Genomic DNA, 21,256 nt, shown 5'->3' with positions numbered 1-21,256 from the left:
CTTCTAGTAAATAACAGGAGTACCCAAATCTTCTAATCTTTAAATCTTGGTTGTCAACACAATTTTCATTTTAGTTATTCTTACACCACTTTTACTCTCTTTACATCTATGATCTTGTCGTATGGAGGGAATCTAAATTCTTTTGTTTGGAGATGATCCATAAAAAAATGTAACAATGATACCTCCCTCAAGTCAAGCGATCATGTTACTCTCCAAGAGGAAGCACTTCAATAGTGGCACATGGAAAAATAAGATAAACTATAATGTCTAGATCGTCTCTACGTATTGTTATTGTCAAATGATTTTGAGTTAGATGGTCACCAACTTAACAAATAAACCATCAAAGCTAACAATAGTTATGTAGTTTTTTTCGAGGCGATACTAATAACAGTGTTCATATAATTTATTCTTCATGGGTCGGCGATCAAAAGCTTATAGGAGTGATGCTTCCCAAATTTTCTTTATATTTCTGTGAAGTATTTCAACTTAGTAAATGTTATTGGTCATAAACTCCCTTAGTTTTCTATAATGTTTTAGCTTATAAAGATAAATACAATGATCAATGGATCAAACTCGAGCTAAAATCCCACAGTTTCTTGGCTAGTTCTTCATCATTAGCTTGTGAGCTTGGTGTAGCTATGTTATTGTCTTTAAAGTACACTCCACTTACACCTTTGACGTCAGGATGTAATGCTACATAACATGTAGTAGACGCTCCCTGCAACAACCATCATCGATGAAATGAAATAAAACAACGACAAAGTGGTATAGTTTTGACTCGTAAAAACAAACTTTTTTGCACTTAAAAATGTACAACAACCTGTTGAATATTTTTTAGCATGAATTTTCCAACAGTTGAAGTAAGAACTGCATTAATCCAACCTACAAAAAAGAGTATCAATTATTCGTATGAAACTCTAAATTATAGACAACTCAAATCAAGTTCATAGAAAGAAGTGAATACATAAGCTCAAAGGCTCATTGTAGGCTCTTTTGGTGAATACATCGCTTGCAAAGACCGTATGAACCTGGATTATTAAGGTATTGGAGGCTCTTTTGGTGGGCTCCACGTCGTGAAAAGCCCCGGTAGTCTGAGCTAGGCCTGTAACGAGAAAAAAAACTATACCATGTAGAACTGGGCTGAGTTGGCCTAGGCGATGCTTAAATCATGGATTTTGGTTAGTATTGGACAGACATTGAACGTCGGAATCACTCTCTTGGTTGGGATTTCACACAGTTTGTTAGGACTTATGAACTCTCTCGTCTTTCTCCTCTCAATGTGACCTTTACTGTGGATACTAGATAGCTAAAATGCCAATGCCAATGCCCAATGGCTATCTAAACAAGCAGAAGCAGGCTAATGTAACGCCCCAAACCTTAGCAGTTACCAGAATTATCCCTGCTTTTGACACCCAGGTTCAAGCCCAACAGGTACGGGGTTTTGTTCTTGTCGAGAGCTGCAGAATCCCACCCAAAAGGTCTCTACACTTACTAAGCTTGGCCATGCACCTATAACCCATGCTCCAGACGCTCTCCAAAGCGATGCAGGACTATCCCAAGACAACTATGGTGAGTATTCTGTGCTTAATTACCAAGAATGTAAGAGATTGTTCGGGAATAAATCAAGTCAATGATCACTTATGTCTATCTTGCAGACTTTCAACTATTAGCTTTCTCTTTTCAGGGTTCAATTGAACATCGTTGTGACAGTTAATGTGGTAATTGGTCAAATAAGGAGTAATTTGATAAACTATAGAACACAAAGAATAGTGATTTACCACTAACATAACCGTTAAGTCGCCAAATATTGGTTACAATAGCTCCTGGATGAAGTGAATTAGCCGTTATTTGCACCCCATCTCCCTGTTCGAAAACAAAGAAATAAATCAGAAACCCATTATTGTATTACCTAGACGCCTAAACATGTGTACTAAATAATGAAATGCTACTACAATCTCACGACAACTTGTTTCAATGTACCTTTAGACGCCTGGTGAGTTCATTAGCGTGCAATACATTTGCAAGTTTTGATTGACCGTATGCCCATAAGCCATTGTACCTGTAACATAACAAGTAAATATCGTTCTGTCTCAGGATTGGTAATCTAATAAACGACCCTTCTTTCTTTTGCTTAATGGAGAATTAGAGAAACGAGCTAATAAAAACATATATCTATATCTCTATTCAGAAAGTAAATATCTGTATACCTCGATTCGTCGTTGATATTGTCGAAAAGAATCCCTTCACGGTACGGAAACCGGTGAGCTTCAGATGAGACATTGACAATTCTTCCTTCCACGTTAGTCTTCCGTGCAGTAGTTTTCATGGTCTCCAACAACAGATCTGTCAAAAGAAAATGACCTGCAAAATTTTTCGATAAAAACTTGTTTGTTCTTCATTAAAGTGATTGTATCAGAAGGGAGAGAACAAAGTGAGCCTTGGATATAATATTTATGAGACACACCTATGTGATTTGTTGCAAACAGCAACTCTATATTGTCTCGCGAGAGCGTGAAAGATGCTGCCATGACTCCTGCATTATTGCTGCAACAAAAGCACAGAGGAGCTCATGAACATAGAGAAGGCCAAACCCGTAAAAGCGGAGAGTTGACAATGGGGAAAATTATAAGCAATAGCTATCACATATTTTTCATATTCTTCAGTTTTTCTTACACAAGAATGTTCAGAGGAAGATTCAGAGTGATGAACTCCGAAGCGAATTTTCTCACTGATGCCATGGAGCTGAGGTCTAACTCCATAACATCAAGTTTCGCATCAGGGTTTTCCTTCAATATTGCTTCTCTAACATTGTTACCGGAATCTGTATTCCTGACTGCAATTACTACATGGACTCCACGCAATGCAAGAAGACGTGCAGTCTCGGCACCAATACCTTGTGATGCACCTAAAGTGACAAAAATATGAGAGATTCAATGAGTTAATGTAATACCCAACATCGCTTGGGGGAGCTTCCAGTTCCAGAGACTAGGCTATATATGCAAGCTCAAGCTTAGTAACTGTTGAGGCCTACTGAGAGCGTCTGGAGACTGGGCTATAGGTGTAAATGCTCAAGCTTAGTAACTTTGTGTAGTTTCAATACGCATTGGCTTGGGTCTAGGCGGCAAAAGAAGGGAAAGGTAACTCTTGAGAGTTGAGACTTAAATTTGCATTTCTTCGAACAGTTTATATCCAGAATAGCAAACATAACTTAAGAATGTTATATTTAAGTAGTCTTTCAAGTAAGATTGTGTAACCTAGCATCGCTACATTTCATTTATGTGTTTCAAAATGGGATTATTGTATGTACCTCTATGGTTGTACAGCGGTTCGGTTTTTAGCCTTATCCACAAACCAATCCGAAAGATTCGGTTGCTCAATAATTGAATTCGAGCCAATCTGTTTGCGACTTGCTCTCACAAGGCGAGGCGATGCCTTGAGGCACGCCTGGAGGCGTAAATATTTTAAAAAAATTGGTAAAGAAAATGGCATCAGTTAGAGCAAGTCCAACCCCAGCCGGGCTGAGGCCAATAATTCAAATTATTGGCCTCAGCCCCCCGCTCCAAGCCCAGCCGCTTGGAGCGGAGGCTGGGGCCGGACCTTCAGTCGCCCCTAACATTAGGGGCGACTGAAGGCTCCCCAACATGACCGTTGGGGAGTTCCAACGGTCATGTTGGGGTGATCCTAGCCGTTGGATAAAATCCAACGGCTAGGATCTTCTCCCATTTATTTTTTTTTATTTTTTTTAATGTAAATAATAAATTTGTAATTTTAATTAGTTTTATTTCTTTTTAAAATTCTAGAAAAACTTAAATATTAATAATTAAAATACATCCCACCAAATGTCGGTCCCCGAATATTTTTTCAATCTTGGAAAAAAAAAATATTATTTTCAAAATAGTTCAAACACGTGTTTTATATATACATAAAATCACACACGTTTTTCGCACACCGACTAAAAGTCCACACACGCGTCTCCCACATGAACAAATTTTCGGCCTCAAGAGAGGCTGGGGTTGGAGCTGAATTTTAGAGGCTGAGCTGAGGCCAATAATTTTAGGTGAAAAAGTGGTTTTTTCGGCCTAAGACAGGCTGGGGTTGGACTTGCTCTTAGCATAACAAGTTTTTCAACTTTACTACCATCGTATAAAGTTTTAAGTGTTGTCAAACAACTAAAAAATAACAGTGAAAAGTAAAACTAAAAATTCTAAAGTTTAGACAGTCAGTCAAAACTCATCAAGCAATATAATGGAAGATTCCCCAAATAAAAAATTTCAAATGAACCCCAATACAAATCAAACATAAGAAGACCCATGATTAAAATTATACCAGTAACAATAGCAGTAAGTCCAGTTCCATCAATTCCTTGAGTGACTTCTTCAGCTATATTAGAACCTGAGAACCCAGATGGTCCTTTTCTGTTCCACCACCAAATCATCTCTCTCTCTCTCTCTCTCTCTCTCTCTCTCTCTCTCTCAAATGCAAAATAATTCAGAGAAGGGTACCTAGAGAATGGTTGCCTGGTTGGGTCATTGTGGGGATCTTCCAATAATAAATAAAGATCTTTACATTCTGGTTAGATCATTCACACTATTATGTATGGAGATTGGAGAGGTTCCAAAAAATATCTTTTGGTATGGATGGTCCATTAATAATAGCTTCAAAGTAATAGCTCTTTCACCAAAATAATGATATACTATTGAGAATCAAATGTGTTCTTTATTGATAACATGTGTATTTATAGAATAGTTCAACAAAAAAAAATGTGTATTTCTAGAAGGGTACTAAATTAATTTTTTTTTTTTTTGATGAAGGGGGTACTAAATTAATTAAGAATATAGAAATGGAAACTTCAATTGGAAATATAATAATTCTAATTATTAAGATATTATAAGTAGTATTTGAAATCAATATTGGTGGAATAGTCCCGCACTGGACAATGGGTATTTAGCAACCAAGAATAAAAGGTCTAGGTCCTCTCCACTCATTCCCAATTGGTTTTGAGTTGGATGATCACAAATTTAACAATGAACACCTCCAAGATACTGTATGTATGTAACAATTTCAATTGTTGTTTGAGTTTCATAGAAACAAACTCGTTTTGGCACCGAGAACGCCAGGATCACTGAGACTTTCCAAAAGTGTGTTTTTGTTAATAATAAGAAAAGACCCTTAGGCTACCTATAAATCTTAGGCCCGAAAGTATTGAAGTCGTCCAAGATTTTCTCGAGACGTTGTCGAAGGGAGTGAATTTCCTTCTTCTCATTGTCCGAAATGATGATATCGTCCACATTGTCAATATAATTTATTCTCCATGGGTGGGCGTGGGCGATCAAAAGTTTAAGCAAATGATACTTCCCAACATTTCCCTCTATTTATGTGAAGTTTCTACATTTAGTAAATGATATGAGACCTAAACCCACTTAGTTTTGTAAAGTATCTTTGCCTTCTAAAGATAAACACAATAATCAATGGATCAAACTAATGCTAAAATCCCAAAGTTTCTTGGCTAGTTCTGCATCATTAGCTTGTGAGCTTGGTGTAGCGATGTTATTGTCTTTAAAGTACGCTCCACTTACACCTTTGAGGTCAGGATGTAATGCTACATAACATGTAGTAGACGCTCCCTGCAACAATCATCATCGATGAAATGAAATAAAACAATGACAAAGTGGTATAGTTTTGTCTCGTAAAAACAAACTTTTTTGCACTTAAAAATGTACAACAACAACCTGTTGAATGGTTTTAAGCATGAATTTTCCAACAGTAGGAGTAAGGACTGCATTAATCCAACCTACAAAAAAGAGTATCTATTATCAGTATTAAACTCTAAATCAAGTTCATAGAAAGAAGTGAATACATAAGCTCAAAGGCTCATTGTAGGCTCTTCCGGTAAATACATCACTTGGGAAGACCATATGAACCTGGATTATTAAGGTATTGGAGGCTCTTTTGGTAGGCTCGGCGTCGTGAAAAGCCCCCGTGGTCTGAGGTAGGCCTATGCGAGAAAAAAAAAAACTATACCATGTAGAACTGGCCTGAGTTGGCCTAGATGATGCTTAAATCATGGATTCTGGTTAGTATTGGACAGACATTGAACGTCGGAATCACTCTCTTGGTTGGGTAGTAGATCGAATTTCACACAGTTAGGACTTATGAACTCTCTCGACACCCAGGTTCAAGCCCAACATGTACGGGTTTTGATCTTGCCGAGAGATCCAGAACACCGCCCAAAAGGTCCCGACACTTACTGAGCTTGGCCATTCACCTATAACCCACACTCCTGACGCTCTCCCAAGTGATGTCGGACTATCACAAGACAACTATGGTGAGTATTCTCTGCTTAATTACCAAGAACGTAAGAGATTGTCCAGGAATGAATCAAGTCAATGATCACTTATGTCTATCTTGCAGACTTTCAACTATTAGCTTTCTCTTTTCACGGTTCATTTGAAAATCGCTGTGACAGTTAATGTAATAATTGGTCAAATAAGGAGTAATTTGATAAACTACAGAACACAAAGAATAGTGATTTACCACTAACATAACCGTTAGGTCGCCAAATATTGGTTTCAATAGCTCCTGGATGAAGTGAATTAGCCGTTATTTGCACCCCATCTCCCTGTTCGAAAACAAAGAAATAAATCAGAAACCCATTATTGTATTACCTAGATGACTAAACATGTGTACTAAATAATGAAATGCTACTACAATCTCACGATAACGTGTTTCAATGTACCTTTAGACGCCTGGTGAGTTCATTAGCATGCAATACATTTGCAAGTTTTGATTGGCCGTATGCCCATAAGCCATTGTACCTGTAACATAACAAGTTTCTTCGGTTAATACCTTCACTCTATTAGAACATACATTCTGTCTCAGGATTGGTAATCTAAAAAACGACCCTTTGTTCTTTTGCTTAATCGACAATTAGAGAGACGAGCTAATAAAAAAATATATCTATATCTCTATTCAGAAAGTAAATATCTGTATACCTCGATTCGTCGTTGATGTTATCGAAAAGAATCCCTTCATGGTAAGGAAACCGGTGAGCTACAGATGAAACATTGACAATTCTTCCTTCCACGTTAGTCTTCTGTGCAGTAGTTTTCATGGTCTCCAACAAAAGATCTGTCAAAAGAAAATGACCTGCAAAATTTTTCGATAAAAATCAGTTGATTTGTTCTTCATTAAAGTGATTTTATCAGAACGGAGAGAACAAAGTGAGCCTTGGATTTAATATTTATGAGACACACCTATGTGATTTGTTGCAAACAGCAACTCTATATTGTCTCGCGAAAGCGTGAAAGATGCTGCCATGACTCCTGCATTATTGCTGCAGCAAAAGCATAGAGGAGCTCAAGGACACAGAGAAGCCCAAACCCGTAAAAGCGGAGAGTTGACAATGGAGAAAAATATAAGCAACAGCTATCACATATTTTTCATATTCTTCAGGTTTTCTTACACAAGAATGTTCAGAGGAAGGTTCAGAGTGATGAACTCCGAAGCAAATTTTCTCACTGATGCCATGGAGCTGAGGTCTAACTCCATTACATCAAGTTTCGCAACAGGGTTTTCCTTCAATATTGCTTCTCTAACATTGTTACCGGAATCTGTATTCCTGACTGCAATTACTACATGGACTCCACGCAATGCAAGAACACGTGCAGTCTCGGCACCAATACCTTGTGATGCACCTAAAGTGACAAAAATAGGAGATCCAATGAGTTAATGTAATATCCAACATCCCTTGGGGGAGCTTCCAGAGACTAGGCTATAGATGCAAGCTCAAGCTTAGTAACTGTTGAGGCCTACTGAGAACATATGGAGACTGGGCTATAGGTGTAAGCTCAAGCTTAGTAACTTTGTGTAGTTTCAATACACATTGGGCTCGAGTCTAGGCGGCAAAAGCAGGTAAAGTTAACTCTTGAAGTACCAAGTCCTCTTTTCTATCTCTCACAATAAGAATAAAAATCAGTCAAAACTCATCAAACTGATATATATATATATATATTTTCAAGCAATATAATGGAAGATTCCCCAAAAAAAAAAAAATTCAAATGAACCCCAATACAAATGAAACATAAGAAGACCCATGATTAAAATTATACCAGTAACAATAGCAGTAAGACCAGCTCCATCAATTCCTTGAGTGACTTGTTCAGCTGTATTAGAACCTGAGAACCCAGATGGTCCTTTTCTGCTCCACCACCCACTCATCTCTCTCTCTCTCTCCCTCTCTCAAATGCAAAATAGTTCATAGAAGAGTAGAGAATGGTTGCCTGGGTTGGGTCATTGTGGGGATCTTCCAATAATAAATTAATAAATTAATAAATAAATAAATAAATGGAGTATGTGAATCTTTACATTCTGGTTAGATTCATTCACACTATTATGTAAGATCTTTTATGGAGATTGGAGAGGATCCAAAAAATATATTTTGGTATGTATGGATGGTCCATTAATAATAACTCTTGCACCAAAATAATGATATCCCAAATGAGAATCAAATTTATAATAGTTCTTCATTGATAACATGTGTATTTATAGAAGGGTACTAACTTAATTAAAAATATAGAAATGGAAACTTAAATTATATAGATGGGAAGATTATAATTCTAATTATAAGCAGCCATATATTATCAGTCACTCACTAGTATTTGAAAGCAATATATCTTATTTCCATGGGAGGTGCCATGTGTTATATACACCTCCATGTTACTGTAGGTGTTGTTTGAGTTTCATAGGAAACAAATTCGCTTTAGTAGGTCCCAGAATAATGTCCAGAAAGTATTGATGTTGTCCAAGATTTTTCTCAAGACGCTGTCAAAGGAAGTGAATTTCTTTGTTCTCATTATCCGTAACGATGATATCATCTACGCAACAAGAATGTAAATAGCAGTCGAACCATTGAAGTAACTGAAAAGATAATGGTCTGACGAAAATTGGGGAAGATTTCTAGCTTTTAAACCGGAAGAAAAATTAGCAAACCATTACCTAGAAGTTTGTTTCAAACCATAAAATGATTTACGACAAACTAAAGTATCACCTTTATAGCTAAAATCGGGAGGAATGGTCATATAGACTTCTTCTTTCAAGTCTCCCTCGAAGAAACAATATTGACATCTAACTGATGCAACGACAATCCCTAGATAGACACAAGGGATAGGAGGACACAAACAGTTACCAATTTGGCAATTGGAGCAAAAGTATCATGATAGTTGACGACTTCAACTTGAATACACCCTTTTGCAGCAAGTGGTATTTAATTTTGTAAACCTAGTTACAACCAATGGGTGTATTGGCAAAGAATCAGAAACCACGTGTTGTTGGCCTCGGAGGCTGAAATTTCTTTGGCCATTGCATCACGCCACTCTGGAGTTGCAGAGACGGTTTTGTAAAATTTCGAGAATGGTTGGGTGATTGTGGGGAACTTCCATTAAATAATGGGAGTAGCCAAATCCTTGAATCTTTACATCTTGGTTGTCAATATCATTTTCATTTTAGGTATTCTTACACCTCTTTTCGTCTCGATCTTGTTGTAGGGAGGGAATCCAACTTCTGTTGTTAGGGGATGATGAGATGATCCACAAATTTCATGTAACAACGACACCTAGAAAGTCAAGTGATCATGTTACTTTCCACGAGGCCGCAGGTCGATTGTATGAAAATATTCACACAAAGGAAAATAGAGATAAGTAACCAAGACAATATAATGCCTAGGTCGTCTCTACTTACTCTCAACTAGTTTTGACTTAAATGAACACAAAATTAACAAATAAACCATCGAAGAGACCAAAAATTATGTAGTTTTCTCTGGGTGATACAGATAACATTATTCCATATAATTTATTCTCCATGGGTCGGCGATCAAAAGTTTAAGCAAATGATACTTCCCGACATGTCCTTCTATTTTTGTGAAGTATCTACATTTAGTAAATGTTATGGGACCTAAAGTCCTAAACCCACTTAGTTTTGTAAAGTACCTTTTGCTTCTAAAGATAAACACAATAATCAATGGATCAAACTCATGCTAAAATCCCAAAGTTTCTTGGCTAGTTTTGCATCATTAGCTTGTGAGCTTGGTGTAGCTATGTTATTGTCTTTGAAGTACACTCCACTTACACCTTTGACTTCAGGATGTAAGGCTAAATAACATGTAGTAGACGCTCCCTGCGACAACCATCATCGATGAAATGAAATAAAACAATGAAAAAGTGGTTTAGTTTTGACCCGTAAAAACAAACTTTCTTGCACTTAAAAATGTACAACAAGAACCTCTTGAATGTTTTTAAGCATGAATTTTCCAACAGTAGAAGCAAGGACTGCATTAATCCAACCTACAAAAAAGAGTATCTATTATCCGTATAAAGCTCTAAATTATAGACAACTCAAATCAAGTTCATAGAAAGAAGTGAAATACATAAGCTCAAAGGCTCATTGTAGGCTCTTTCCGGTGAATACATCGCTTGGGAAGAACTGGGCTCGGCATTAGAGGCTCTTTTGGTGGGCTCGGCATCGTGAAAAGCCCCGGTGGTCTGAGGTAGGCCTATAACGAGGAAAAAAAACTATATCTTTCTCCTCTCAATGTGCCCTTTACTGCGGAATGCTAATGCCAAATGGCTATCTAAACAAGCACGAGCAGGCTAATGTATCGCCCCAAACCTAAGCAGTTACCAGTATTGTCCCTGCTTTTGACACCAAGGTTCAAGCCCAACATGTATGGGGTTTTGTTCTCGTTGAGAGCTCCAGAACCCCACCCAAAAGCTCTCGACACTTATTAAGATTGGCCATGCACCTATAACCCATGCTCCAGACGCTCTCCCAAGCGATGTGGGACTATCACAAGACAACTACGGTGAGTATTCAGTGCTTAATTACCAAGAACGTAAGAGATTGTGCAGGAATGAATCAAGTCAGCGATCACTTATGTCTATCTTGCAGACTTTCAACTATTAGCTTTCTCTTTTCACGGTTGAATTGAACATCGTTGTGACAGTTAATGTGATAATGGGTCAAATAAGGAGTAATTTGATAAACTATAGAACACATAGAATAGTGATTTACCACTAACATAACCGTTAGGTCGCCAAATATTGGTTACTATCATTCCTGGATGAAGTGAATTAGCCGTTATTTGCACCCCATCTCCCTGTTGGAAAACAAAGAAATAAATCAGAAACCCATTCTTGTATTACCTAGATGACTAAACATGTGTACTAAGTAATGAAATGCTACTACAATCTCACTATAACTTGTTTCAATGTACCTTTAGACGCCTGGTGAGTTCATTAGCGTGCAATACATTTGCAAGTTTTGATTGGCCGTATGCCCTTAAGCAAACGTACATATACAAGGTAGCAAAACAAGTTTCTTCGGTTAATACCTTCACTCTATTAGAACATTCGTTCTATCTCAGGATTGGTATTCTAATAAACGACCATTTGTTCTTTTGCTTAATCGACAATTAGGGAGACGAGCTAATAAAAAAATATATATCTATATCTCTATTCAGAAAGTAAATATCTGTATACCTCGATTCGTCGTTGATGTTATCGAAAAGAATCCCCTCACGGTAAGGAACCCGGTGAGCATCAGATGAAACATTGACAATTCTTCCCTCCACGTTAGTCTTCCGTGCAGTAGTTTTCATGGTCTCCAACAAAAGATCTGTCAAAAGAAAATGACCTGCAAAATTTTTCGACAACAAAAATCAGTTGGTTTGTTCTTCATTAAAGTGATTGTATCAGAAGGAAGAGAACGAAGTGAGCCTTGGATATGATATTAATGAGACACACCTATGTGATTTGTTGCAAACAGCAACTCTATATTGTCTCGCGAAAGCGTGAAAGATGCTGACATGACTCCTGCATTATTGCTGCAACAAAAGCATAGAGGAGCTCAAAAAACACAGAGAAGCCCAAACCCGTAAAAGCAGAGAGTTGACAATGGGATTTAAAATATAAGCAATATCTATCACATATTCTTCAGTTTTTCTTACACAAGAATGTTCAGAGGAAGGTTCAGAGTGATGAACTCCGAAGCGAATTTTCTCACTGATGCCATGGAGCTGAGGTCTAACTCCATGACATCAAGTTTAGCAGCAGGGTTTTCCTTCAATATTGCTTCTCTAACATTGTTACCGGAATTTGTATTCCTGACTGCAATTACAACATGGACTCCACGCAATGCAAGAACACGTGCAGTCTCGGCACCAATACCTTGTGATGCACCTAAATAGGAGAGATTCAATTAGTTAATGTAGTATATAACATCGCCTGGGGGGAGCTTCCAGAGAAGAGAACAGAGTCACGCCCATAAAATTTTGGCTAGGTAATGTGCCGGTCTATGGGCTTATGTGACACCTTTTTTTTTTTGTGGGAGCCTTTAAAAATGGCTACAGAACTCATGAAGACATCTATGGGAATTATCTAGAGATAAGAGCATTAAGGTAGTACCTTAGAAGGTTTCTAGAGATTTCCATCTATGCACACTTCCAAACCATTTGATCTTAGACATGTGTTTTAATTTTAACCGACCATTGTAAGTGTTCCGTAGTATAAATAGGGGTAAAACCCCTCATTTGTAAATCATTCAAGGAGTGATCCAAGCAAGTGAGTCAAAAGTGTGAGTGACTTGGAAGGGTGCTTGTATACATTTGTACTTGAGAGTTCTTAATTTAGCGGAACACTCTTGCTAGTTCTCTGAAGTACTTTAGTGACTTAGATCTCTTGTGTTGTTCCGCCACTAAGAGATATTGTTTGCCTGTAGTTAAGGTTATTTGACAAACTTGGAGAAAGGCTGACTTGTGCTTGACTTTTGGTAGTCTTGAAGCATAAGTGCTGCAAGGGTAATAGATGACAGTGCTAGGTCGAATTTTACTTCGTGACACTAGGCTATAGATGCAAGCTTAAACTTAGTAACTATTGAGGTCTACTGAGAGCGTCTGGAGATTGTATAGGCGTAAGTTCAAGCTTAGTAACCTTGTGTAGTTTCAATACAGATTGGGCTTGAGTCTAGGCGGCAAAAGCAAGGAAAGTTAACTCTTTAGAGTTGAGACTTAAATATGCATTTCTTGGAACAGTTTATATCGAGAATAACAAACATAACTTAAGAATGCTATATTTAAGTAGTCTGTCAAGTAAGATTGTGTAACCTAGCATCACTACATTCCATTTATGTGTTTCAAAATGGGATTAATTTTTTTTGGCCAGCACTTTGGGGAAAGCTAAATAGTTTCCGGGGTGTGAAGACTTGGTCAAAAATTGGTCAATTTTGTTTGACAATTTTATTTTGTAAATTGTTAGGGGGAAAAACAAAAAATCTCCACCTCACCTCTCTCTCTCTCTCCACCTCACCTCATCATCTTCACCGGCAAAGGTCGCCGGCCGGTTAATTTTCCGGCCGGCGACCTTCAAACATTAAAAAAAAAAAAAATTCTCTCTCCTCTCTCTCTCTCTACAAATTTTTTTTTTTTTATTTTAAGACCAAGGTATGGTCTGTTCTTGAAGAACAGACCAAGGTCTGGTCTGTTCGTGAAGAACAGACCTAGATCTGGTCTGTTCTTCAAGAGCAGACCAGATCTAGGTCTTAAAACCTTTTTTTTTTTAGAGAGAGAGAGGAGAGAGATTTTTTTTTTTAATGTTTGTAGGTCGCCGGCCGGCGACCTTCGTCGGTGAAGATGATGAGGTGGCAGAGATAGAACATGAGATGGAGGAGAGAGGTGAGGTGGAGAGTTTTTTATTTTTATTTTGAAACATATTCCCCATAAAATATGTTTCCCCGGAAAATTTTCAAAATTTTGCATATTCCCTTTAAAATTTCATACCCGGAAACTATTTAGCTTTCCCCAAAGCGCCGGCTTTTTTTTTTGACAGCCAATAGTCTATATAACACCAAAGAAATTACAGAGTAGTCCAAGAAAAAGAAAAAAGAGTCAAAAACAGGACTAAACTGAAACTAGGTTAACTTCAAGTACTTCAAAGCATATTTAGATTTATCCACAAACCAATCTGAAAGATTTGGTTGCTCGATAATTCAATCTGAGCCAATCTGTTTGTGGTTTAACTATATGCAAAGTTTTAAAACACGTTTTTACGCCTCAAGGCAGTTTGCTCTCACAAGGCAAGGCGATGCCTGAGGCGCAACTCGAAGCATAAAACACTAAAAAAAAATTGATAAAGAAAACGACATTAGTTATGCAAGAATATAGCATAACAAGTTTTCCTACTTTACTACTGTCCTATAAAGTCTTAAGTGTTGCCAAACAACTCAAATATAACAATGAAAAACAAAATAAAAAATTCTAAAGTGTTCTTCTTCTCCATTATATAAGGTTGCCGCATCGTGACCGCCTTACCCCGAAGCGTATGCCTCAGCCGTTTTTGGAAGGAGAACGATCGGTTCGGTTGGATAACTGAACAGTCAAATTACAACTCATCGGGAAATTTTAACTTTAGAAGTTGGGGTTTCTTTTGTATTTTATTATATGATATTTTTGGTTTTTTATTATATCATACGTTTTTGTATACTTAGTTAAACATTGAATCTCCACATCACTATCATATATATTTTGTATATAATAAATAAATAGTTATTTTTTGTTTGGTCCCTATTTTATGGCCAGCTTCTTTTATGGTCCCTTATTTTTTATAAATTCAAATTTGGTCTTTTTTGTAACTCCGTCAGGTAACTTTAATGAAGATGTCATAACTATCCTTCTTATAAATATATTTTAAAAATAAAACTAATTAACAAACATTAAGTCACCTCATCTCCCCCACTTCACCTCCATCTTTCTCCACCTCAACTCTATCTTCTCCGACTAAAAGTCGTCGACCGGAAAATTTCAACTGACGGAGTTGAAAAAAGGAGTCAAAATTGAATTTATAAAAGATAGGGAGTCATAAAAAAAAGTTAGTCACAAAGTATGGGCCCAAAAAGAAAATAACTCACAAGTAAAATACATCAAAACAATGATTTGGTTGGGTCTTGTTATCAATCGGACACATACATTCACCGAATCAAACCATTCTGTTATATCTTAGTATCCGAGCCAAGGGTAATTCTTGGTTCGGGCACCAACAACCCAAGCCCCTTCAGGTTAGATTGATTGGGTTGGTTCAGATACTAAAAGTGCAGTCCTATTTACATCAACTATGTCTGAAAAATTGAATAAAATCAAGCAAAACCCAACCCAACCCACCCCTTAAAGTACCAAATCCTCTTTTCTCTCTCTCACAATAAAAAAAAATCAGTTTTAGACACATTCAGTCAAACTCATCTAACTGAATAAAAAAATCAAATGAAACTCCAATACAAATCAAACAGAAGTAAATAAGAACACCCATCAATCCATGATAAAAATTATACCAGTAACAATAGCAGTAAGACCAGTTCCATCAATTCCTTGAGTGACTTGTTCAGCTGTATTAGAACCTGAGAACCCAGATGGTCCTTTTCTGTTCCACCACCACCAAATCATCTCTCTCTCTCTCTTTCTTTCTCAAATGCAAAATATGAGTTCAGAGAATGGTTGCCTGTTTGGGTCATTGTGTGTGTGTGGGGGGGGGGGGGGGGGGGGGGGGGGATCTTCCAATAAATAAATAAATGGAGTAGGTGAAGCTTTACATTCTGGTTAGATTCATTCACACTACAACGTAAGAACTTGTATGGAGATTGGAAAGGATCCAAAAAATATCTTTTGGTGTGGATGGTCCATTCAATAATAGCTTGAAAGTAATAGCTCTTGCTCTTGCACCGACGTAATGATATACATATCGAGTCTTTATCATTGATAACATGTGTATGTATAGAAGAGTACTAACTTAATTAAAAATATACAAATGGAAACTTAAATTATATAAATGGGAAGATAATAATTCTAATTATAAGGATATTAAAGTAGTATTTGAAAGCAATGTTTGTCAAATAACTTATGTCCATGGGAATGGGTCGGTTTGGAGAGGGAGGTGTCATGTGTTATAGACACCTCTAATTATTGTACGTATGTAACAAGTTCAGGTGTTGTTTGAGTTTCATAGGAAACAATTCACGTGTTGTTTGAGTTTCATAAAAAAACAAACTCGCTTTGGTTTCGAGAACGCCAGCATCGTAAAGAATGTCCAAAGTGTATTTTTGTTGACAATAGAAAAATATCTTTAGGAGTCTTAAGTCCAGAAAGTATTGAAGTCATCTAAGATTTTTTTTAAGACGTTGTCAAAGGACGTAAATTTCCTTGTTCTCATTGTCCATAATGATGATGTCATCTACATAGATAAGTACGTAAAAAACGGTTGGACCATTGAAATAACTGAAAAGATAATGGTTTGACGAAAATTAGGAAAATCTTTAGCTTTTAAGCTGGAGGAATTATTAACAAACCATTGCCTAGAAGTTTGTTTCAAACCATTTAATGATTTACGACAAACTAGAATATCACTTTTGTAGCTAAAGTCGGGAGGAATGGTCATACAGACTTCTTCTTTCAAATCTCCTTCGATGAAAACAACATTGACATCTTAGCTAATGCAACAACCATCCCTAGACAGATGCAAGGAATATGAGGGCACGAACAGTTACCAATTTGACAATTGGAGCAAAAGTATCATGATAGTCGACGTCTTCAACTTGAGTGCACCCTTTTGTAGCGGGAGTCAGGGACCACGTGTTGTTGGTCTCGAGCGCTGGAATTTCTTTGGCCATAACATCACGCATTCTAGAGATGCAGATGCGATTTTAAAAGATTTTGATTATTTGTAGTGATAATAGAAGTAACAAAAGTTTGGAGAAGATACACTATCAGATTAAGAAGCTATAAATACCTTCATAGGATATGGTGAAGATAAATTTTCGCTAGCTAGGCTCGACAAATCCAACCAAAGTAGGAGACAATGATTATATGAAAGGTGAAGGAGGGGAATCAACCAATGCGAGGGCGACCGAAGGAGACGGTGACTATGAAATCCACACTTAACCTTTGACGTCCGGACACTTAACACTTAACCTTTGACGTCCGGACACTTAAGTTTGACGTCCGGACATAATGTTCTTGTTGTAAAATGTGTAATACTGACTTGCTTTTCTTTCCTAGTTACTCTCATTGTTTCTCAAGAAGTCCTTTCTTTCCTAGTTACTCTCATTGTTTCTCAAGAAGTCCCTAGAAAGCATGATCCAACTATGAAAACCAAAATTACCAAAAAAAACAAAAAATCACTAGAAGTTGAATTTTCTTTTTCCTACCACTAAATAGTTTGAGGATTTCCAATCCACCCAAGAATCTTGTGAATAGAAAGGAGGTCACATTGCTAAAATTATTCACCACACATCAGTAATGTTGATCATTTTTATCAACAATTTTATACTGATCTTGCCATTCCAATCTCATACCATATGATTAGATCAAAAACCTCTTAGTGTTAGAATCTCTACCACATCAAAGAAAGTGACATAGAAAAAGCCACTCCTAAGTTGATGAAAACATAGATTTAGGATGTTTCTCATTACAAAGTCTAAAGTCTCACATTACAAATCCACACACAAGACAATAATTTACACAAATCTGCAATACTACTTGGGAGGAAAGATAAATTTAACACATTACTTAACACAAAACTACTAGTCCTCAAACAAAGGTAGAAAAAAAATTAAATAGTGACCCAAGACATGATAAGAGTGATGAAGAATTCTTCTTAAGCCCTAGACTTGAATGGGATGGCTCTGATAACAATCTGGTGGTATAAAGCAGCTAGGGCAGCTCCAATGAAAGGTCCCACCCAGAAGATCCACTGTCACAAGATAAGAATGAATATGGAATACAATTAAAATTTGCCCCTTAAAAGAAGTAGGGAAAGAGAAAAACTAGACAGACTCCGGGCATAAATTCTATGTGCCTTGACGTGTGATTCGTAGTTCAGTGAATCAAAATCATCTGGAACACGAATCACAATTTTTCTTGTTCATAAGTATCCAATGGTTTAGAGAGAGAGAGAAAACTCACATGGTCACTCCAAGCATGGTCTCTGTTGTAAATGATGGCAGCACCAAGACTTCTGGCAGGGTTGATACCAGTTCCAGTAATGGGAATGGTTGCCAAGTGCACTAAAAACACTGCAAACCCAATTGGTAGTGGAGCCAAGATCTGTGGTGGCACAAAAGATTAGAATCAAAGTTACAAAAAGGAAACTACTTTCTTGAATTAGGGTTTTTCTTTGTTCTGTTCAAAGATGATGACAAAGTGGACCCCTCCCTCCTAGAACAACTGCTTCATTCATGAAAGGTCATGGGATTCCACCACCACCACTACCATGGAATAATATTACTTTTTACAAAGCAAACTAAACAATCCACCAAACCAAAGATAGATAGATAGATATAAGGGTGGAAATTCTGCCCGAAAGCCCGAAACCCGATCCGAAACGCCCGAGTCCGTCTAATAAACGTCCAGCCCGAAGCCCGACATGGGTAGTGCACGCCCGGCCCGCCTTTTGATAGTGGGCGGGCTTGGGCTTCCTTTAGAAAACACTTACCCGAGTGTCTAACCCGTCTGTTAAGCCCGAGTATGAAGCCCGTCTATAGGCACCACCTAAATTAGATCCACATGTATAAATCTAACGGTCAGGAAAGCAAAAGTCTTCAATCCCTCTTGTTGGATTTAGATTGTGGGTTAATGCCTATAAATAAGACATTAACCCTCACTTTCTCCAAACCTAATAGCCACTGCCGCTCCCATTCCCACTCCCAATCCCTTGTGTATCTACTGTATGAGAGATAGAGATAGAGAGAGTGCTAGAGAAAGAAAGATAGTGAGACAGAATGAGAGGTGTAAAAAGAGATTGAATGACTTTATTTGTCAACTACCAATTTCTCTTATCTTTGATTTCATGAGAATGTATTATTTAATCTCCATTATGCATGTCCAGAAGAAAGAAGATGAACTTCGTAGAATTGTTGGTTCATAGAAGAGCGAAGATCGAAGATGCAATTTTTACATAACAAATTTTATTTTCTATCACGAGTCTTCATTGTAACATTTTCTTTAATCGAAGTCTCTTTTCTTCTCTCGTCCTCTTCTTGTACTCTTTAGATTTATACAGTGGTATTGTACTATTGTTCTTTAGATTTAGTGTTTGTATAATATCATTAGTTTTACCATAATATTCTATGTTAGATTATGTTATATTAATTGTGAACCACACTTGGTATAAAATTTGTATACCTGTATAGATTTTTCTTTAGATTTGTAAAGTGGCAGTAGAGTGTGAAATTTTGACTTAAAGCTATACTTTTTTTTGTAATGAGTGGACCCGGAACCCGGCCCGACCATAGCCCGAACTACCCGCCACGGGCTAGTGCACATGGCGGGCTCTGTGCAAGAGAATTAAGTTTATGCCCGGCCCGAGCCCGCCCGTTTGGTTCAATGTGCATTGAGTAGTGTTACCCGAAACGCCAGAGCCCGGGACATTAGTGCCCATGGGTGCCCGAGCCCGGCCCGTTTCCCACCCCTAGATAGATAGATACCCTTTCTTTATCTACTCAATGGAAAACCATTCTCTAGTCTCAAAAACCAGATTCATGAAAAAACAAACTAGAATATTCAAACAAATTGAAACTAACTCTATAATCATCAATTTTCCAAGTAATTCAGAAAACCCATTTCTACAAACAAATGAAAACAAGTTCACAATTGGAAATCTACCATAGATTAACTAGTGTTAAGCTTATAGACGTCCAACTCAAAATTAATTTGAAATTAGTAGTAAAAATTACTTGTCCTTTTCCCATATGGGACTATTTATCTCTCGCTCACATGTTGAACATTTTTTAGCCTAATACATGTCTTTTTCGTGTGCATTAGCCTAACAAATGGGGCCATTGGGTCTGCCTAGCTCTGGTATCATGTTAATTTTCTAGTTTTTGAATTCAAAATCAATTGACAATAAGTAAAAACAGAACTGACATTATGTTTGTGGTTAATAGAGTAACCTTTTTCGATATGAGACTATTCTCACAGCTAGTACTTAAGTTTGAGTTGGAGCTTTCGGAATCATGGGTCTTAATAGAACACAAATGATGAACACATGAAATAAATTTTTATATATGAAAACAAGAAACATACATAGAGAGAAAGAGACTTACAGGGACATGAGAGTCTCTGGCATTTCTCTTGGCATCAGTAGCAGAGAAAACGGTGTAAACAAGAACAAAAGTTCCAACAATTTCAGCACCAAGACCATCTCCTTTAGTATAACCAGGAGCAACAACATTAGCACCACCACCCAACATCTCATATGGTGATTTCTGGAAACCTTTAACAACACCAGCACCACAAATAGCACCAAGACATTGCATCACTATGTAGAAAACTGCTCTTGTTAGAGACAGTTTTCTTGCCAATAGTAGTCCAAAAGTAACTGCTGGATTGATGTGACCACCTGTATATTTTCACAAGATTTCATTAGTCATCATCATTACAAGCTTCTTCAACCAAGAGAGAAGAAGAGTAGAGAGAGACACAAAGAGGGGTCTATCTAACTACAGAAAAGGAGAAATAGCAACAACCCAAAGAGGATTTGATTTCTTCATCTAGGAACTAATTTTTGAAAGAACCCACAAAGGACATGATCTAAAAAAACACAGATCTACAAGAGATTTCATCAAAAAACAACATAAACCAACATGGGTATTGGGTAGGGACTAAAAAGAGAGATTAAGCAAGCAAGAAAGCTTACCAGAGATACCAGCAGTGCAGTAAACAAGGGCAAAGATCATACCACCAAAAGCCCAAGCAATACCTTGAATACCCACTGAAGCACACATATTAGGAGCTCTTTTAACACCCATAACAGTCAAAACAGTGATATAAAGAAACAGAAAAGTAGCCATGAACTCTGCTATTCCAGCTCTCCAAAATGACCATGATTGAAGCTCACCACCTTCAAAAAATGGAGCTGGTGGTGGTTCTTTGTAATCCTTATCTGTTTGTGCTGATGTTCCTATGGGTTGTCTCTCTGAAAATTTGTTTGCTCCTAGTCTAACATCTTCTTCTTTCCCCTCCATTTTCTCTACTCTCTCTCTCTCTCCCTCTAAAACTACTTTCTCTCTCTCTAGAAATTTTTTCTTCCTTTGGAGACTGAGCTTGTAAGAAGTGAGTCAGTGAAGAAACCCCATGCCTGATGATTTATAGACCCACTAATCCAAATGAAGATGAGTTCATTTCACTTTGACCCCTAAAAATCACCAGTTCACAATAATAGCTCCT

The 21,256-nt window shown here is 37.3% G+C and overlaps 4 protein-coding genes across 5 annotated transcripts; all 4 read right to left on the bottom strand.

The window, feature by feature from the left end:
* Nucleotides 1-444: 444 nt before the first annotated feature.
* On the bottom strand, nucleotides 445-4,664 carry LOC147535377 (short-chain dehydrogenase TIC 32, chloroplastic-like). 2 transcript variants are annotated; one of them, XM_086645638.1, is made up of 8 exons: nucleotides 4,327-4,664; nucleotides 2,674-2,905; nucleotides 2,465-2,544; nucleotides 2,208-2,361; nucleotides 1,981-2,059; nucleotides 1,779-1,863; nucleotides 821-882; nucleotides 445-718 (listed from the first exon to the last, which is right to left on the bottom strand). In XM_086645638.1, exons 1-8 carry the CDS (start codon nucleotides 4,433-4,435, stop codon nucleotides 560-562), a joined length of 960 nt encoding a protein of 319 aa, XP_086501764.1. In that variant the 5' UTR covers nucleotides 4,436-4,664; the 3' UTR covers nucleotides 445-559. The 2 variants fall into 2 exon arrangements, with proteins under 2 accessions (XP_086501764.1, XP_086501765.1); XM_086645639.1 differs by having other exon boundaries at nucleotides 1,786-1,863; nucleotides 4,327-4,551.
* A 708-nt stretch (nucleotides 4,665-5,372) lies between these two features.
* On the bottom strand, nucleotides 5,373-8,237 carry LOC147535376 (short-chain dehydrogenase TIC 32, chloroplastic-like). The gene is made up of 8 exons (XM_086645637.1): nucleotides 8,109-8,237; nucleotides 7,463-7,694; nucleotides 7,254-7,333; nucleotides 6,993-7,146; nucleotides 6,737-6,815; nucleotides 6,535-6,619; nucleotides 5,730-5,791; nucleotides 5,373-5,624 (listed from the first exon to the last, which is right to left on the bottom strand). Exons 1-8 carry the CDS (start codon nucleotides 8,215-8,217, stop codon nucleotides 5,466-5,468), a joined length of 960 nt encoding a protein of 319 aa, XP_086501763.1. The 5' UTR covers nucleotides 8,218-8,237; the 3' UTR covers nucleotides 5,373-5,465.
* A 1,584-nt stretch (nucleotides 8,238-9,821) lies between these two features.
* LOC147535375 (short-chain dehydrogenase TIC 32, chloroplastic-like) lies at nucleotides 9,822-15,498 on the bottom strand. The gene is made up of 8 exons (XM_086650188.1): nucleotides 15,370-15,498; nucleotides 11,999-12,230; nucleotides 11,796-11,875; nucleotides 11,532-11,685; nucleotides 11,267-11,390; nucleotides 11,065-11,149; nucleotides 10,276-10,337; nucleotides 9,822-10,170 (listed from the first exon to the last, which is right to left on the bottom strand). Exons 1-8 carry the CDS (start codon nucleotides 15,479-15,481, stop codon nucleotides 10,012-10,014), a joined length of 1,008 nt encoding a protein of 335 aa, XP_086506314.1. The 5' UTR covers nucleotides 15,482-15,498; the 3' UTR covers nucleotides 9,822-10,011.
* A 1,968-nt stretch (nucleotides 15,499-17,466) lies between these two features.
* PIP1C (plasma membrane intrinsic protein 1C) lies at nucleotides 17,467-21,144 on the bottom strand. The gene is made up of 4 exons (XM_086645636.1): nucleotides 20,727-21,144; nucleotides 20,134-20,429; nucleotides 17,996-18,136; nucleotides 17,467-17,783 (listed from the first exon to the last, which is right to left on the bottom strand). Exons 1-4 carry the CDS (start codon nucleotides 21,052-21,054, stop codon nucleotides 17,688-17,690), a joined length of 861 nt encoding a protein of 286 aa, XP_086501762.1. The 5' UTR covers nucleotides 21,055-21,144; the 3' UTR covers nucleotides 17,467-17,687.
* Nucleotides 21,145-21,256: the final 112 nt, after the last annotated feature.

Source organism: Eschscholzia californica, unplaced genomic scaffold, assembly GCF_041429995.1.
Source record: "Eschscholzia californica isolate CP2 unplaced genomic scaffold, dmEscCali1.0.p SCAF_6, whole genome shotgun sequence".
NCBI classification, from domain to species: Eukaryota; Viridiplantae; Streptophyta; class Magnoliopsida; order Ranunculales; family Papaveraceae; genus Eschscholzia; species Eschscholzia californica.
The sequence above is the reverse complement of the archived record's forward strand: the minus strand, read 5'-3'. Positions and strand labels throughout refer to the sequence as shown.

What these genes read in the sequence shown, in the direction of transcription:
- LOC147535377 (XM_086645638.1), bottom strand. Translation starts at nt 4,435, where the DNA reads ATGATTTGGTGGTGGAACAGAAAAGGACCATCTGGGTTCTCAGGTTCT. An exon ending in ACTTACTGCTATTGTTACTG is followed by an intron (nt 2,906 to 4,326) that starts GTATAATTTTAA and finishes TTGTCACTTTAG; the next exon opens with GTGCATCACAAGGTATTGGT. An exon ending in AATATCAACGACGAATCGAG is followed by an intron (nt 2,060 to 2,207) that starts GTATACAGATAT and finishes GTTATGTTACAG; the next exon opens with GTACAATGGCTTATGGGCAT.
- LOC147535376 (XM_086645637.1), bottom strand. Translation starts at nt 8,217, where the DNA reads ATGAGTGGGTGGTGGAGCAGAAAAGGACCATCTGGGTTCTCAGGTTCT. An exon ending in TCTTACTGCTATTGTTACTG is followed by an intron (nt 7,695 to 8,108) that starts GTATAATTTTAA and finishes TTGTCACTTTAG; the next exon opens with GTGCATCACAAGGTATTGGT. An exon ending in GTTTGCAACAAATCACATAG is followed by an intron (nt 7,147 to 7,253) that starts GTGTGTCTCATA and finishes AAAATTTTGCAG; the next exon opens with GTCATTTTCTTTTGACAGAT.
- LOC147535375 (XM_086650188.1), bottom strand. Translation starts at nt 15,481, where the DNA reads ATGATTTGGTGGTGGTGGAACAGAAAAGGACCATCTGGGTTCTCAGGT. An exon ending in GTTTGCAACAAATCACATAG is followed by an intron (nt 11,686 to 11,795) that starts GTGTGTCTCATT and finishes AAAATTTTGCAG; the next exon opens with GTCATTTTCTTTTGACAGAT. An exon ending in TGCTTAAAAACATTCAAGAG is followed by an intron (nt 10,171 to 10,275) that starts GTTCTTGTTGTA and finishes TGGTTGTCGCAG; the next exon opens with GGAGCGTCTACTACATGTTA.
- PIP1C (XM_086645636.1), bottom strand. Translation starts at nt 21,054, where the DNA reads ATGGAGGGGAAAGAAGAAGATGTTAGACTAGGAGCAAACAAATTTTCA. An exon ending in CTGCACTGCTGGTATCTCTG is followed by an intron (nt 20,430 to 20,726) that starts GTAAGCTTTCTT and finishes GAAAATATACAG; the next exon opens with GTGGTCACATCAATCCAGCA. An exon ending in ACCATGCTTGGAGTGACCAT is followed by an intron (nt 17,784 to 17,995) that starts GTGAGTTTTCTC and finishes ATCTTGTGACAG; the next exon opens with TGGATCTTCTGGGTGGGACC.